This window comes from Salmo salar, chromosome 16, assembly GCF_965601325.2.
Source record: "Salmo salar chromosome 16, fSalSal1, whole genome shotgun sequence".
NCBI lineage: Eukaryota > Metazoa > Chordata > Actinopteri > Salmoniformes > Salmonidae > Salmo > Salmo salar.
In genome coordinates, this window is record NC_138306.1 from 75,753,443 (window position 1) to 75,765,350 (window position 11,908).

Here is an 11,908-nt window from a genome sequence, read left to right on the forward strand (position 1 = left end):
GCTTGGGGATTCGATGCAGCAACCTTTCGGTTACTGGCCCAACACTCTAACCACTAGGCTAATTTCATGCAATTCTACTCATCATGCAATGCGGCAGAGAAAAATGTGCAGTGTTACAGCTAATTTCCTGCAATTCTATGAATTTTGCCATAGGTTGGAGAGAAATAATTGCAGTTTTTAATATGATATCTGAGTGAAAGTGAATAACAATATCAACCTGGGCCCCCAGTCGGTAATTTGACCATGATTACTATAAGTTTAGATGGCTCGACTAATTTACCAATCATAACTCAAATTTGCTGACGGGCTAATTGAGTGACCATCAGTGACTGACATTACAAGAGACAAACTGCTGATGCACAATTGCACCTTCTACTATTCTAACTCTCAACAGTAAGTTGAGACCCCGGCAACAATACATCAAAATAACACATTTTGTAAATTGATCCGCGGACCACCAGTCTCCCATCTCTGATTTAGAGAACAAAGCATCCCAGGGGAAGAGACAGACTGAGTGGCCAGTTGAACATGTAGCCTATAGTAACATTCTGCAAGGTTCAGCTGACTTATGACTGAAAAGTAAACCAGAACGAGAATCATTATTTATATTAAAGCTCTTCTCTCAGACATCTTACAAAAAATAGAATACATTAATGAAGGAACATAATTTCCCTCTTTTAGCTGTATTTCATTTGAATCAAATCTTCATCAAAAATATACTGAATGGTTTTACAGATCATTTTACAGATCAATACACACAACCAAACACAGTGATGTCAGTTCATTTGTAAAATGTAATAAAAAATACATTTGAGATAACACTTGTAGAAACTATTTCCGGTCAAGGAGGGTTGTTCTGAACCGGAGGTCCTGATCATGACATCACAGGGTTTGAGTTGAAGAATGACATCATAGCATAGTGAGGACTAGAGAGAATGTTGTCTTTCCTCCTGAGGGAGATCTGTTCAGTCGTAGAGGTCCTTGAACCCCAGGCTCCTGTCACCACACACACACACACACACACACACACACACACACACACACACACACACACACACACACACACACACACACACACACACACACACACACACACACACACACACACACACACACACACACACACACACAGAGATGTAGAAATATATGTGTGTTGTATTCAATGTGAGGTGTTCAGGGAGGGGGCCCACCTCTCTGGGGATCTCTCTCTGGCCAGGTGGTCTGGGGTGGACCACAGGGGCCTGCTGGGGCTGAGGGAGCGACGCTGGCGAGGGGAGGAGGGATGCAGGCCAGAGGACGATGACGACAGACCCTGACGACGCAGCTCCTGCACTGCCCTCTCCCTACGAGAGAGAGAGTAAAGCACAAGCTAAGCCTTTACGACAAGCAAGGAGAGACAGACAGACAGACAGACAGACAGCACAGACAGACAGACAGACAGACAGACAGACAGACAGACAGACCTCTCAAACCGCTCAGTAGCTAGCTGTCTTTTGGTCATGTCCAGGTCAGCCTCTAGCTGTGCTGAACGAGTACTCAATGTAGCCACCTCTCTACTCTGAGAGCTCCTGAGAGAGAGAGCGAGAGAGAGAGAGAGAGAGAGAGAGAGAGAGGGAGAGAGCGACAGAACGAAACGTAGAGAGAGAGAGAATTGAGTTGGAGGTGGATAGATGAAAAGAGAGGGAGGGAAACAAAGAGTGAAGCTGTCAAAACAGGCAACCGAACAAATCAGAAACCCTTCCAACAGCGACCAAGTGTCTGCTCACGCCTTGCTGTCGGCCGCGGTGAGTTTGTCCCTGAGCAGCTGGATCTCGGTGTGTCTCTCCTGGGAGCTGAGCTGTCGGTGTAGCTCCTTCTCCCTGGTGGACACCAGCACGGATTCCAGGCTCTTCATGCTCAGACGCTCACTGGACAGCTGCTTCCTGAGCAGCTCCAGCTCACACTGCACCTACAAGCACACACACATCAACATGTTGACATACACTACCAGTCAAAAGTTTCAGAACACCTACTCATTCAAGGTTTTTCTTCTTTTTTTTTTTACTATTTTCTACCTTGTAGAATAATAGTAAAGACATTGAAACTATGAAATAACACATATGGAATAATGTAGTAACCAAAACAGTGTTAAATAAATCAAAATATATTTTAGATTTTAGATTCTTCAAATAGCCACCCTTTGCCTTGATGACAGCTTTGCACCCTCTTGGCATTCTCTCAACCAGCTTCACCTGGAATGCTTTTCCAACAGTCTTGAAGGATTTTCCACATATGCTGAGCACTTGTTGGCTGCTTTTCCTTCACTCTGCGGTCTGACTCATTCCAAACTATCTCAATGTGAGGTCAGGAGATTGTGGAGGCCAGGTCATCTGATGCAGCACTCCATCACTCTCCTTCTTGGTAAAATAGACCTTACACAGCCTGGAGGTATGTTGGGTCATTGTCCTGTTGAAAAACAAATGATAATCCCACTAAGCGCAAACCAGATGGGATGGCGTATCGTTGTAGAATGCTGTGGTAGCCATGCTGGTTAAGTGTGCCTTGAATTCTAAATAAATCACAGACAGTGTCACCAGCAAAGCACCCCCACACCATAACACCTCCTCCTCCATGCTTTATGGTGGGAAATACACATTCGGAGATCATCTTTCACCCACACTACGTCTCACAAAGACATGGTGGTTGGAGCCAAAAATCTCCAATTTGGACTCATCAGACCAAAGGACAGATTTCCACCGGTCTAATGTCCATTGCTCGTGTTTCTGGGTCCAACCAAGTCTCTTCTTCTTATTGGTGTCCTTTAGTAGTGGCTTCTTTACAGCAATTCTACCATGAAGGCCTGATTCACGCAGTCTCCTCTGAACAGTTGATGTTGAGATGTGTCTGTTAGTTGAACTCTGTGAAGCATTTATTTGGGCTGCAATTTCTGAGGCTGGTAACTCTAATGAACTTATCCTTTGCAGCAGAGGTAACTCTGGGTCTTCTATCCTGTGGCGGTCCTCATGAAAGCCAGTTTCATCATAGCGCTTGATGGATTTTGTGACTGCACTTGAAGAAACTTTCAAAGTTCTTGACATTTTCCGTATTGACTGACCTTCATGTCTTAAAGTAATGATGGACTGTTGTTTCTCTTTGCTTATTTGAGCTGTTCTTGCTATAATATGGACTTGGTCTTTTACCAAATAGGGCTATCTTCTGTATACCACCCATACCTTGTCACAATACAACTGATTGTCTCAAACGCATTAAGGAGGAAATAAATCCCACATATTAACTTTTAAGAAGGCACACCTGTTAATTGAAATGCATTCCAGGTGACTACCTCATGAAGCTGGTTGGGAGAATACCAAGAGTGTGCAAAGCTGTCATCAAGGCAAAGGGTGGCTATTTGAAGAATCTCAAATATATTTAGATTTGTTTAATACTTTTTTGGTTACTACATGATTCCATATGTGTTATTTCATAGTTTTGATGTCTCCACTATTATTCTACAATGTAGAAAATAGTAAAAATAAAGAAAAACCCTTGAATGAGTAGGTGTTAAAAAATTTGACCGGTAGTGTATGCGCACACGCACAGACACCATCCCCTCCATGACTCACAGCCTCCTTGCTGGCGTCCAGTTTGACACAGAGCTCCCTGGTCTTCTCCAGGTCAGCCTGAGTGGCGGTGTGTTCCCCCTGGGCCTGTCTCCACTGCTCCTCAGTGTGCAGCAGACTCCTGTTGAGCTGAGACACCTGGCTGCTGCAGCTCCGCTCTGCAGACAACGCCTAGGATACACACAACTATAGGAGTCCAGGGTCGTCTTCATTACGCACAACATGGTAAAACGTCGCAAAACCTTTTACAACAGAAAACTAAAATGAGCTTTTGTTATTGGACAACTTCAGGTAGTCCCACCCTGTTTCAGTCCGTTTGGTGCCTAATGAATATGACCCAGTGTGTAACCAGTGATAATCCCTAATGATAGAGACAGTGAGGTTAGACAGACCTCCTGCAGACTGGCCTCCAGAGCCTCCACCTTCTCCCTGAGTCTGCGTCTCTCCATGTCTGAGGTCATCAGCTCCAGCCTCAGCTCGCTGATGCTCCCCTCCGCCTGCCGCGCCTGCCCCTCCCAGCTCTCGGCCTGGGCCGACCCACGCCGCCGAGCCTCCTGGTGCTCCCTGCACTCCCACTCCTGGTGGACACACACACACACACACACACACACATTTGGATTATTTGTTTAGCTCCACAATGAAACAGTGCAAGTGAAAAGGTCTTGGCTATCAATCCCTACCCAACTCCAGTCTGAAAACGTTGATTGCCGCTAACAGTAAGCACAAGGAGGAAAGGAAAAAAAAAACATTTTCAAAAAGGAATTGATCTGGAACTCAAAGGCTGCGTTTACACAGAACCCCAATTCGGATTATTTTTCCACTAATAGGTATTTTAACCAATCAGATCAGCTCTTTTGACAATGTTTGGGCTAAATATCAGAATTGGGCTGCCTGTGTAAACGAAGCCATAGCTACTCTGGATGAGTGATAATTAGTTTGACAAGACATAACTAACAGATCACCGATTGAAATATCATCCATTCACAGTGCCAGCAGAGGGTACCTTGGTGGACAGCAGGTTCTCGATGCGGGAGATGTCAGCCACATAGTCCTGTACCTTCCTCTGCAGCTCATGCACCTCCTGGGCAGAGTCCTCAGACTTCAGCTCCAGGGCCTGGACAGCAAAACAAACTAGACCTTACAAAGTGTTGGTGAGATTCTAAAGAGATAATGGCCATGAGGTTTGGTATATCATGAATAATATGGAGTCCTAGTGTTTTCTACTACTGTTTGCCCTAACCAATCACCTGGGATAAAAAATTATTCTGGACCATGAGCCCATGGCATCTAGTCTGGGTTCCAGTCTTTTTAGCTAACATTCCAATCCTTGCCACTCCTGTCACTTGGCAAATGACACAGAGTACAAGGAGTGGAATGTAATAGCTGAACAGAGACAGATACCAGGCTACATACCATCCTCCCTAAATAATATGAGCCCTAAAAGGTTGATCATTTCAAAGTTAAAACAGAATAATTGTGCTCCTGGTTTGGTCAGAAAGTGCTGTATCTGACCTGGCTGTTGAGACGGCTCGTGTCCAGTTCCTCTCGGAGTTGAGCATTCTCCCTCAGGGTGGAATCCTTCACCTTGGCCAAAGCCTCCAGCTCCTCACCCGCATCCCCCAGCCTCCTCCTCAAAGCCTCCAGCTCCCTCTCCCGCCCTGCCAGCGCCTCACGAACGCTCCTGGGGAACAGAAAGGTCACAGCCAGGGGTCAGAGTTTAGAGGTTAACTTACACAGGTGGTGCATCCGTATGCGTCTCTGAGTGAACCTTAGTATGGTGACTTGGCATCTGATGCTGCTGTGTGAAGCTTTGTGGAACTGGACAACTCAGACTCACTCTGCTGATGTCTCCAGATCCTCTATGGACAACCTGAGGTTCCTGATGGTTTTCTCCTGAAGAAAAACACATGGAAACAAACAGACCATCACCCAATCACTGATATTAGACCAATGTGTCACATCTCATGAGGTGATATTCAAGTGGGCATTTCAACTTCCTAAACATAGTGGCTGGCAGGTACAATTGGCTGTGTGTGTAGTTAGTGTTCAGTTGATTACTTTGTCGTCCAGCTGGTTGTGGGCTGAGTTAAGGAGGTCAGTCTGGTTCTCCAGCTGCTCCTGCAGGGAGTCTCTCCTCTGGTCCAGGTCAGTGATGGTGGACTGTAGACTGCTCACCTCCTCTCTTAGACCAGACATCTGCCTCAGTAGAGAGTCTGACACAACAGATAAGGCTCAGTTTGGTAAGGTTATTACACACACCCACACACACACACACACACACACACACACACACACACACACACACACACACACACACACACACACACACACACACACACACACACACACACACACACACACACACACACACACAGAGGCAGACCTTGTCTCCTCACCGTTCTTCTCGTCCAGCAGTTTGTTCCTCTCCTGGGAGTTCTGGAGTTCTCCGATGCGGGAGGTCAGTCTGCGCTGGCTGTCACTCAGGGCGTTCTGTGTCTCATTGTTGGACAGTCTGAACACACACGTGCGCGCACACACTTAAAAGGATGCTATAAAAGGGATTAAATGGACGCTATAGAAGTAACAGTTCCCACACGTGTCCAGTATGTGGCTGATGCAGGAAGTGAATCCCCAACCACATGACTTCATACATCAGTGCTGGTTCCTTGCTTACCTCAGCATGACACACTCGTTCCTGGTCCTGCTGTGTTCGTCCTCAGCAGCGGTCAGCTTCCTGCCCAGGCTGTGGACCTCCTCCTCTAGCCCCATCATGGACTCCCTCATCAGGGCAAGACGGCTCTTCTGGTCCCCCCGCTCATGCTCCAGCTACAGCAAGGAGAATCACCATGAAATGCAATTAGCAGAACGAACATTCCATTCCAAACTGAGGACATTTAAATAGTGTGTCTGTTCTAGTCATTGTGTTTCTATGGAGGTTTTCTCCTCCTCACTCACAGTGAGAATGGCTGTCTGCAGGTCCTCCACCCTCTGCTCCAGATGAGCCCTCTCACTGATGGCTGTCTCCTGACAGATCTGACAACACGCAACACACACATAGACACTTTCCCTCAGCTGGATACACACACACACACACACTTTCATTGGTAGTCAATAGATGGCCATGCTGGAACACTCAGAAGTAGATTATTGTCCAATCTGGTTAATATATTGACCTTGAGTCTCTCCCTCAGACTGTCCCTCTCTGTGCTCATACGGTGGAGGTCGACCTTGGCTTCGTCTCTCTCCGCCTCCACGCGCTTCAGGATGCTCTGAGCTGACACAGTGACACTGCTCTTAGATGCACGCGACGACTTGGATTTCAGTACCTCGCGACGCAGCGACGCTATCTCCTGCTGGGCCTGATGAGGAATGGGATTGTTATCAGCAAAATTATTTCCCATTCATTTGGAACTGAGAGAAGAAAAAGTCAGACAAAATGTGTTTTGTTGGAGTTAACTATCCCTTTAAGAATGGTACTGGCCTGCTGGTGGTGCATGCTGGTCTTGTCTCTGTCGGCAGTCAGAACTTTCACGTTGGCCTGGATCTCTGACAGGTGGCGCTCATACTTATCCAGCATGTTCTGCATCTCGTCCCGCTCTCTCAAGACCCTCATCAGCTCAGAATCATAGCTTCCCCCCTGCCCAAAACAGGAAGTCAGATTTCTAAAGAGTACATCAGCTGTTACATTAGTATCATGACAAAGTGCTCGCAGTCTAGGAGACACTGGTCAGAAATTAGATTTTTTCTTGATTAATATGGAAAAAGTAATATTTGAAGATTTTTCCAAAATGCCATGTCCACCAATTTTTCACATTTGTATTTTTTCATCAGAAATGATTGCTTATGGGTACCTTCATGTGTGTGAAAAATATTACTGTTCTCAGATGTTTAATTAATAGATTTTAGTGTGTATGAAAATGTGTTTTTTTTGCTAAACGCTATATTGTTTCGCTGGAATGGAATGTTCGAATCCTGTATATTTGACTGTGATATGTGGTTGTCTCACCTAGCTACCTTAAGAATAACGCACTTACTTTAAGTCACTCTGGATGAGAGCATCTGCTAAACGACTAAAATGTAAATGTTTCACAGATCTCTTACTGAATTCATTTGTATTTAATTGTTTAATTGTATATTGATGTCACAAATGTATCATTTCTACAGTTCTTTATTAAAAATGTTACCATGTATTACATTTGACTGTGTGAAACCTAGCAGTACGACTTATTTCTCTGAGAGGGAGCCGGATATATAGCAGTCATAAAAAATATGATTATTTGTCTCTCTGAAATGAAACCATCAAGTAATATATTTTAAACAAATATATGTCTGTCAGTGAACAACCCCATGCCATGATTAGATAGTGAAAAAACACACCAATCTTTTCCATCATTTCTTTAAGCAATAAAAGCTAATTTACCAACATTTCTGAAAATTGATATATAGCGGCATTTATAACACTGAAGTGGTGTAACAAATCCCTATTTACATTTGTAGTTAATATTAGACAGCCATTCCTTTACCTTGACAGGGGACTGGCGGGTGGGGCTGCGGCTCTGGAGGGGCCTCCGACAGGGGCTACAGGAGCACCTGTCCCTCAGCATCCTCCTCAGGTTGTCTGCTTCCTGTCTGTAGTAGTCCCTCTCCTCCTCCACGCTCCGCAAGAAGCTGTCCAGACGAGAGCCACGTTTCCCCCTGCCGTCTGGCTCTGTGTACAGGACCTGCTCTCTCTCTGTAGGATAGCCAACAGTGTTACATCACATTCTGGCATCTCGTTCTCCACTACCCTCTCAGTCCAGCCCCAGAGTAACTCACCTGTCAGGCTGAGCTTCTGCACCAGTCTGTTCAGACTGTCTCTCTCCTGGTGCAACTGGTCCAGTAAGGCCTGCAGGTCCTGCTCCTGATTCTGCTCTACTGTGGGGTTCAGCTGGGTCTCAAGTTCTATTGGTTCAGTGTCTGCCGACTCGCTATCCTGAGACATAGCCCAGAACCCAGACGCCAGGGTGGATGGTAAATGTAGGCTATTGATTATACTATTTTCTTTATGCCTGTTGAATTAGTATGCAATATAGTGGTATCAGTCGTGGTCTTACAGGTGTCACTTTGGTGATAGCGCCCTCTAGTGACGTGATCTTCCTCTGCAGGTTTTCGATGATGCTCTACAAAACCAGACCCCAAGAAATCTTGCATTGATTCAATCAGACATTCACTCATCCATTGTGTTCAGTATTCACATCGCATCCCCTCTTAGGCACACAGTATGGTTTCAAGTCTACCTCTGCATGCTGCGTGTGGTCCTCTGTTGTCTCCAGTGTGGGGCCCTGCTGGTCCTGCTCTTCCTGCAGCTGAGTTGGTGTACTGATATGGCCTGGCTCCTGCTGGTTCCCCAACGACAGCTCCTCCACGTCCTCCTCCCCCCTCTTCTCCCCTCACCCCCTGCTGAAGCTGCACCTCCTCAGCCTGCACACCAGCCACACTAACCTCTGCAGCCTGACACAGGAAGGGCAATGGGGATTAGGTGAAAATGAATAAAATAAGAAAATGTGTCTGTATCAAGCTGACAGAAAACTAACAGGAGTGCCTGATTTATGACGCTCTGTTCTAAACAATTTACGTTGTCATGGTAACCAAGCATATTCAAATTTGACCTTGCTCACCAAAACATTGCATTAAAGTTCCTTATTTGGCGAACAGGTGATTTTAATCGAGCTACTGATTATGAATGTATTATAAACAGCACTGTATTGGATTTCAAAAGGTTGCTAGTTTGCAAAGTAGTGTCTTCCAAAACACAGCAATCTTGCTACCTACGCTAGCCTTGAATTGTCGAAAGCTATACTGATTTTATTATGGCAAGATTGCTCGTTAAACACTTAAATAGAATTAGGCTAAAGCTACTGCTTGTCTAAGTAAAACATTAGATGCAAACAAAAACAAATCATGGTTGAGAGAGAGAGAGATCTTCAACTTACTTTATGGATGAAATAGTTATAGCTGTTATAGCCGTAGCTAGCAAATAGTTACGTGAGGTTATCTGGATAAATCACTGGGGTTTGCTGTTGTAAACCCTGAACCGCTCCTAAACCGCTTTCATATGGGATAAACGGTCTGACCAATCAGATGTCAGGATTCGATCGTAATTCGAGATGTCACAAGCTTGCAAGCCAATCAGCAAAGGCCTTTTCTTCACAGTGTGCGTCCGTTACCTTGACAACGTAGTATACCCGGTACTCAACCACACACTGACAACACGTGCTGATAATGTTGGCGGAAGATAATGTTAGCCTAGTGTAATTCCAAGTCTAAATGCAAAAGTATTATGCATCAAAATGACTGACTTGACTGCATTGCTAAATGCATTGCAGTATTCTATGTCATTTATGCTACCATTTTAAAATAAAAGGAATGCACCCCAGGCTTCAAATAAATCAGTTATTTTGCCTTTGTCAGGATTAAAAAGTAGTCTACTATAATAAATTGCACTGTCAATCTGTTTGGTGGGAGCCTAGCTGTTGTCCCTCTGCAGTACATGAAACTTCCATATAGTGAGCCTTTTGTGCCTGCTTTTGTAGAGGGGCAAGTGTTAACCTGTTAGTTTGTTGATTTTGAAAAAGAAGCCAAAAATAATATTTAAAATCCAACCCAGCCCCTCAAGAACTGGTAAATCCTTTTTGACTCAATATACGAATTAAACCGCTTGGTGGCGCTGTAAAACCAGCATCGAAAATCACTTGAGCAACAAGGGAGTCAATATCGCTCCAGCACAGCAGGTGGCAGTGTTACAACAAGGGTAAATAAACCGTGCCTTTAAGAAAATAAGAGGAAGAAAAGCGGAAGTATGTGTAAAAACGAATTCGACCTGAAAACGTATTCACTCTGAACGTTTCCATTCATGTATTTGGAAAAGTTTCATTCCACAAAAGTGATAAACTATTTTCAGATGCACAGAAGAAACGACAGATAGAGGTGCGATGATTTTAAAAACATTCTCGACTTTGTGCGCACAATCCCAAGTGTGTTTTCGATCGGCTCGAGCCAAGAGCACATTGTCAGCTGTCATTGACGAGACTGGTAAGTCAGGACTTATCCTCAAATCTTTGTCAACAGACATATTTGAAAACTTAGCATTGGAGGACTGGATACACGATCATGTTGACCTCCAAAACCGGAGTATGCTCTTCTTATGGAGGAATGCCCCAGCGGTGGTGATAGGGAGACATCAGAACCCGTGGCAAGAGTGCAACCTTCAGGTCATGAGACAGAAAGGGATACCGCTCGCCAGGCGACGCAGTGGGGGCGGGACTGTATTCCACGATTTAGGAAATGTCAATTTGACTTTCTTCACGTCCAAGAAAAACTATGACCGTCACAGGAATCTCCAAGTCGTGACAAGTGCTCTTAAAGGACTCAGGCCAGACATGGATGTACGTGCAACAGAGAGGTTTGACATCTTGCTGAATGGCCACCACAAGATTTCAGGAACCGCTGCTAAATTGGGAAGGACAGCAGCTTACCATCACTGCACTCTGCTGTGTTCAGCTGACAGGGCACTGCTGTCCGCGGTGCTGAAACCAACCTGCCAGGGCATCAAGAGCAATGCAACGCAAAGCGTGCCATCCCCTGTGAAAAACCTGCTGGATGAGGACCCGACGTTGGACTGTGACACTATCATGGATTCAGTGGCATCCCAGTACAACACAGAGTTTGGTTTCAGCAGCCCTGTAACACTTGTGGACCCAAGTGATGAGCTGTCCTTGCCTGGTATCCAAAGAATGGCCCGTGAACTGTTGGCATGGGAGTGGACATTTGGAAGGACTCCTAAGTTCAGTATCTGTACGACTTTTGAGTTGAAGAATGACACGTCTATCTGCAATGCAACTCTAAACATGGACATCAAGAATGGCATTATAGAATCTTGTGACATTGAGGTTCCCTCAGACTGGCTACCTGTGGAGTTGTCTCGAGAGTTCTCCATACACCTGGTAGGTGGGAAATTATGTCCCTACGAGACATCAGTAATCGCAGCAGAATTGCTGAGGACAATCCCACAGAATAAAGAACTTGAAAGGAAGATGTATAATCTGTGCCGAAGAGTTGTCTTCATGATGTGAATAAAGTACTGCTGCATGACATACTGAGTTGTCCAGTGTTTTGTTATTGGGATAGTTTAATCACCAATATCTCGACCAAGGGAAGGGGTGCTCTCTGTATGGCCGTTCTAGAAAGTTATCTGTAGACTCTGACTTTATATGCACACAAAGTATTTCCGTTGCTCAAATTCTGCATAAACATCTAGTTACGCTGGTAAC

The 11,908-nt window shown here is 45.1% G+C and overlaps 2 protein-coding genes across 2 annotated transcripts; one reads left to right on the forward strand and one right to left on the reverse strand.

Annotated features, from left to right (window-relative positions):
• Window positions 1–667: 667 nt before the first annotated feature.
• On the reverse strand, window positions 668–9,839 carry LOC106574623 (testis-specific gene 10 protein). Its single transcript, XM_045697793.2, has 19 exons — window positions 9,572–9,839; window positions 8,876–9,089; window positions 8,415–8,758; window positions 8,123–8,331; window positions 7,081–7,236; window positions 6,773–6,958; window positions 6,555–6,632; window positions 6,274–6,425; window positions 5,996–6,111; window positions 5,658–5,812; window positions 5,437–5,492; window positions 5,112–5,280; window positions 4,603–4,713; window positions 3,992–4,177; window positions 3,603–3,770; window positions 1,767–1,948; window positions 1,464–1,568; window positions 1,191–1,343; window positions 668–996 (listed from the first exon to the last, which is right to left on the reverse strand). Exons 3-19 carry the CDS (start codon window positions 8,578–8,580, stop codon window positions 966–968), a joined length of 2,379 nt encoding a protein of 792 aa, XP_045553749.2. The 5' UTR covers window positions 8,581–8,758; window positions 8,876–9,089; window positions 9,572–9,839; the 3' UTR covers window positions 668–965.
• Window positions 9,840–10,403: 564 nt separating this feature from the next.
• On the forward strand, window positions 10,404–11,733 carry lipt1 (lipoyltransferase 1). Its single transcript, XM_014150614.3, has one exon. The coding sequence runs from the start codon at window positions 10,571–10,573 to the stop codon at window positions 11,708–11,710; it is 1,140 nt and encodes a 379-aa protein (XP_014006089.1). The 5' UTR covers window positions 10,404–10,570; the 3' UTR covers window positions 11,711–11,733.
• The last annotated feature ends 175 nt before the right edge of the window (window positions 11,734–11,908 follow it).

What these genes read in the sequence shown, in the direction of transcription:
- lipt1 (XM_014150614.3), top strand. Translation starts at nt 10,571, where the DNA reads ATGATTTTAAAAACATTCTCGACTTTGTGCGCACAATCCCAAGTGTGT.
- LOC106574623 (XM_045697793.2), bottom strand. Translation starts at nt 8,580, where the DNA reads ATGTCTCAGGATAGCGAGTCGGCAGACACTGAACCAATAGAACTTGAG. An exon ending in CCAGCATGCACCACCAGCAG is followed by an intron (nt 6,959 to 7,080) that starts GCCAGTACCATT and finishes ATTCCTCATCAG; the next exon opens with GCCCAGCAGGAGATAGCGTC. An exon ending in GATCTGGAGACATCAGCAGA is followed by an intron (nt 5,281 to 5,436) that starts GTGAGTCTGAGT and finishes TCTGTTCCCCAG; the next exon opens with GAGCGTTCGTGAGGCGCTGG.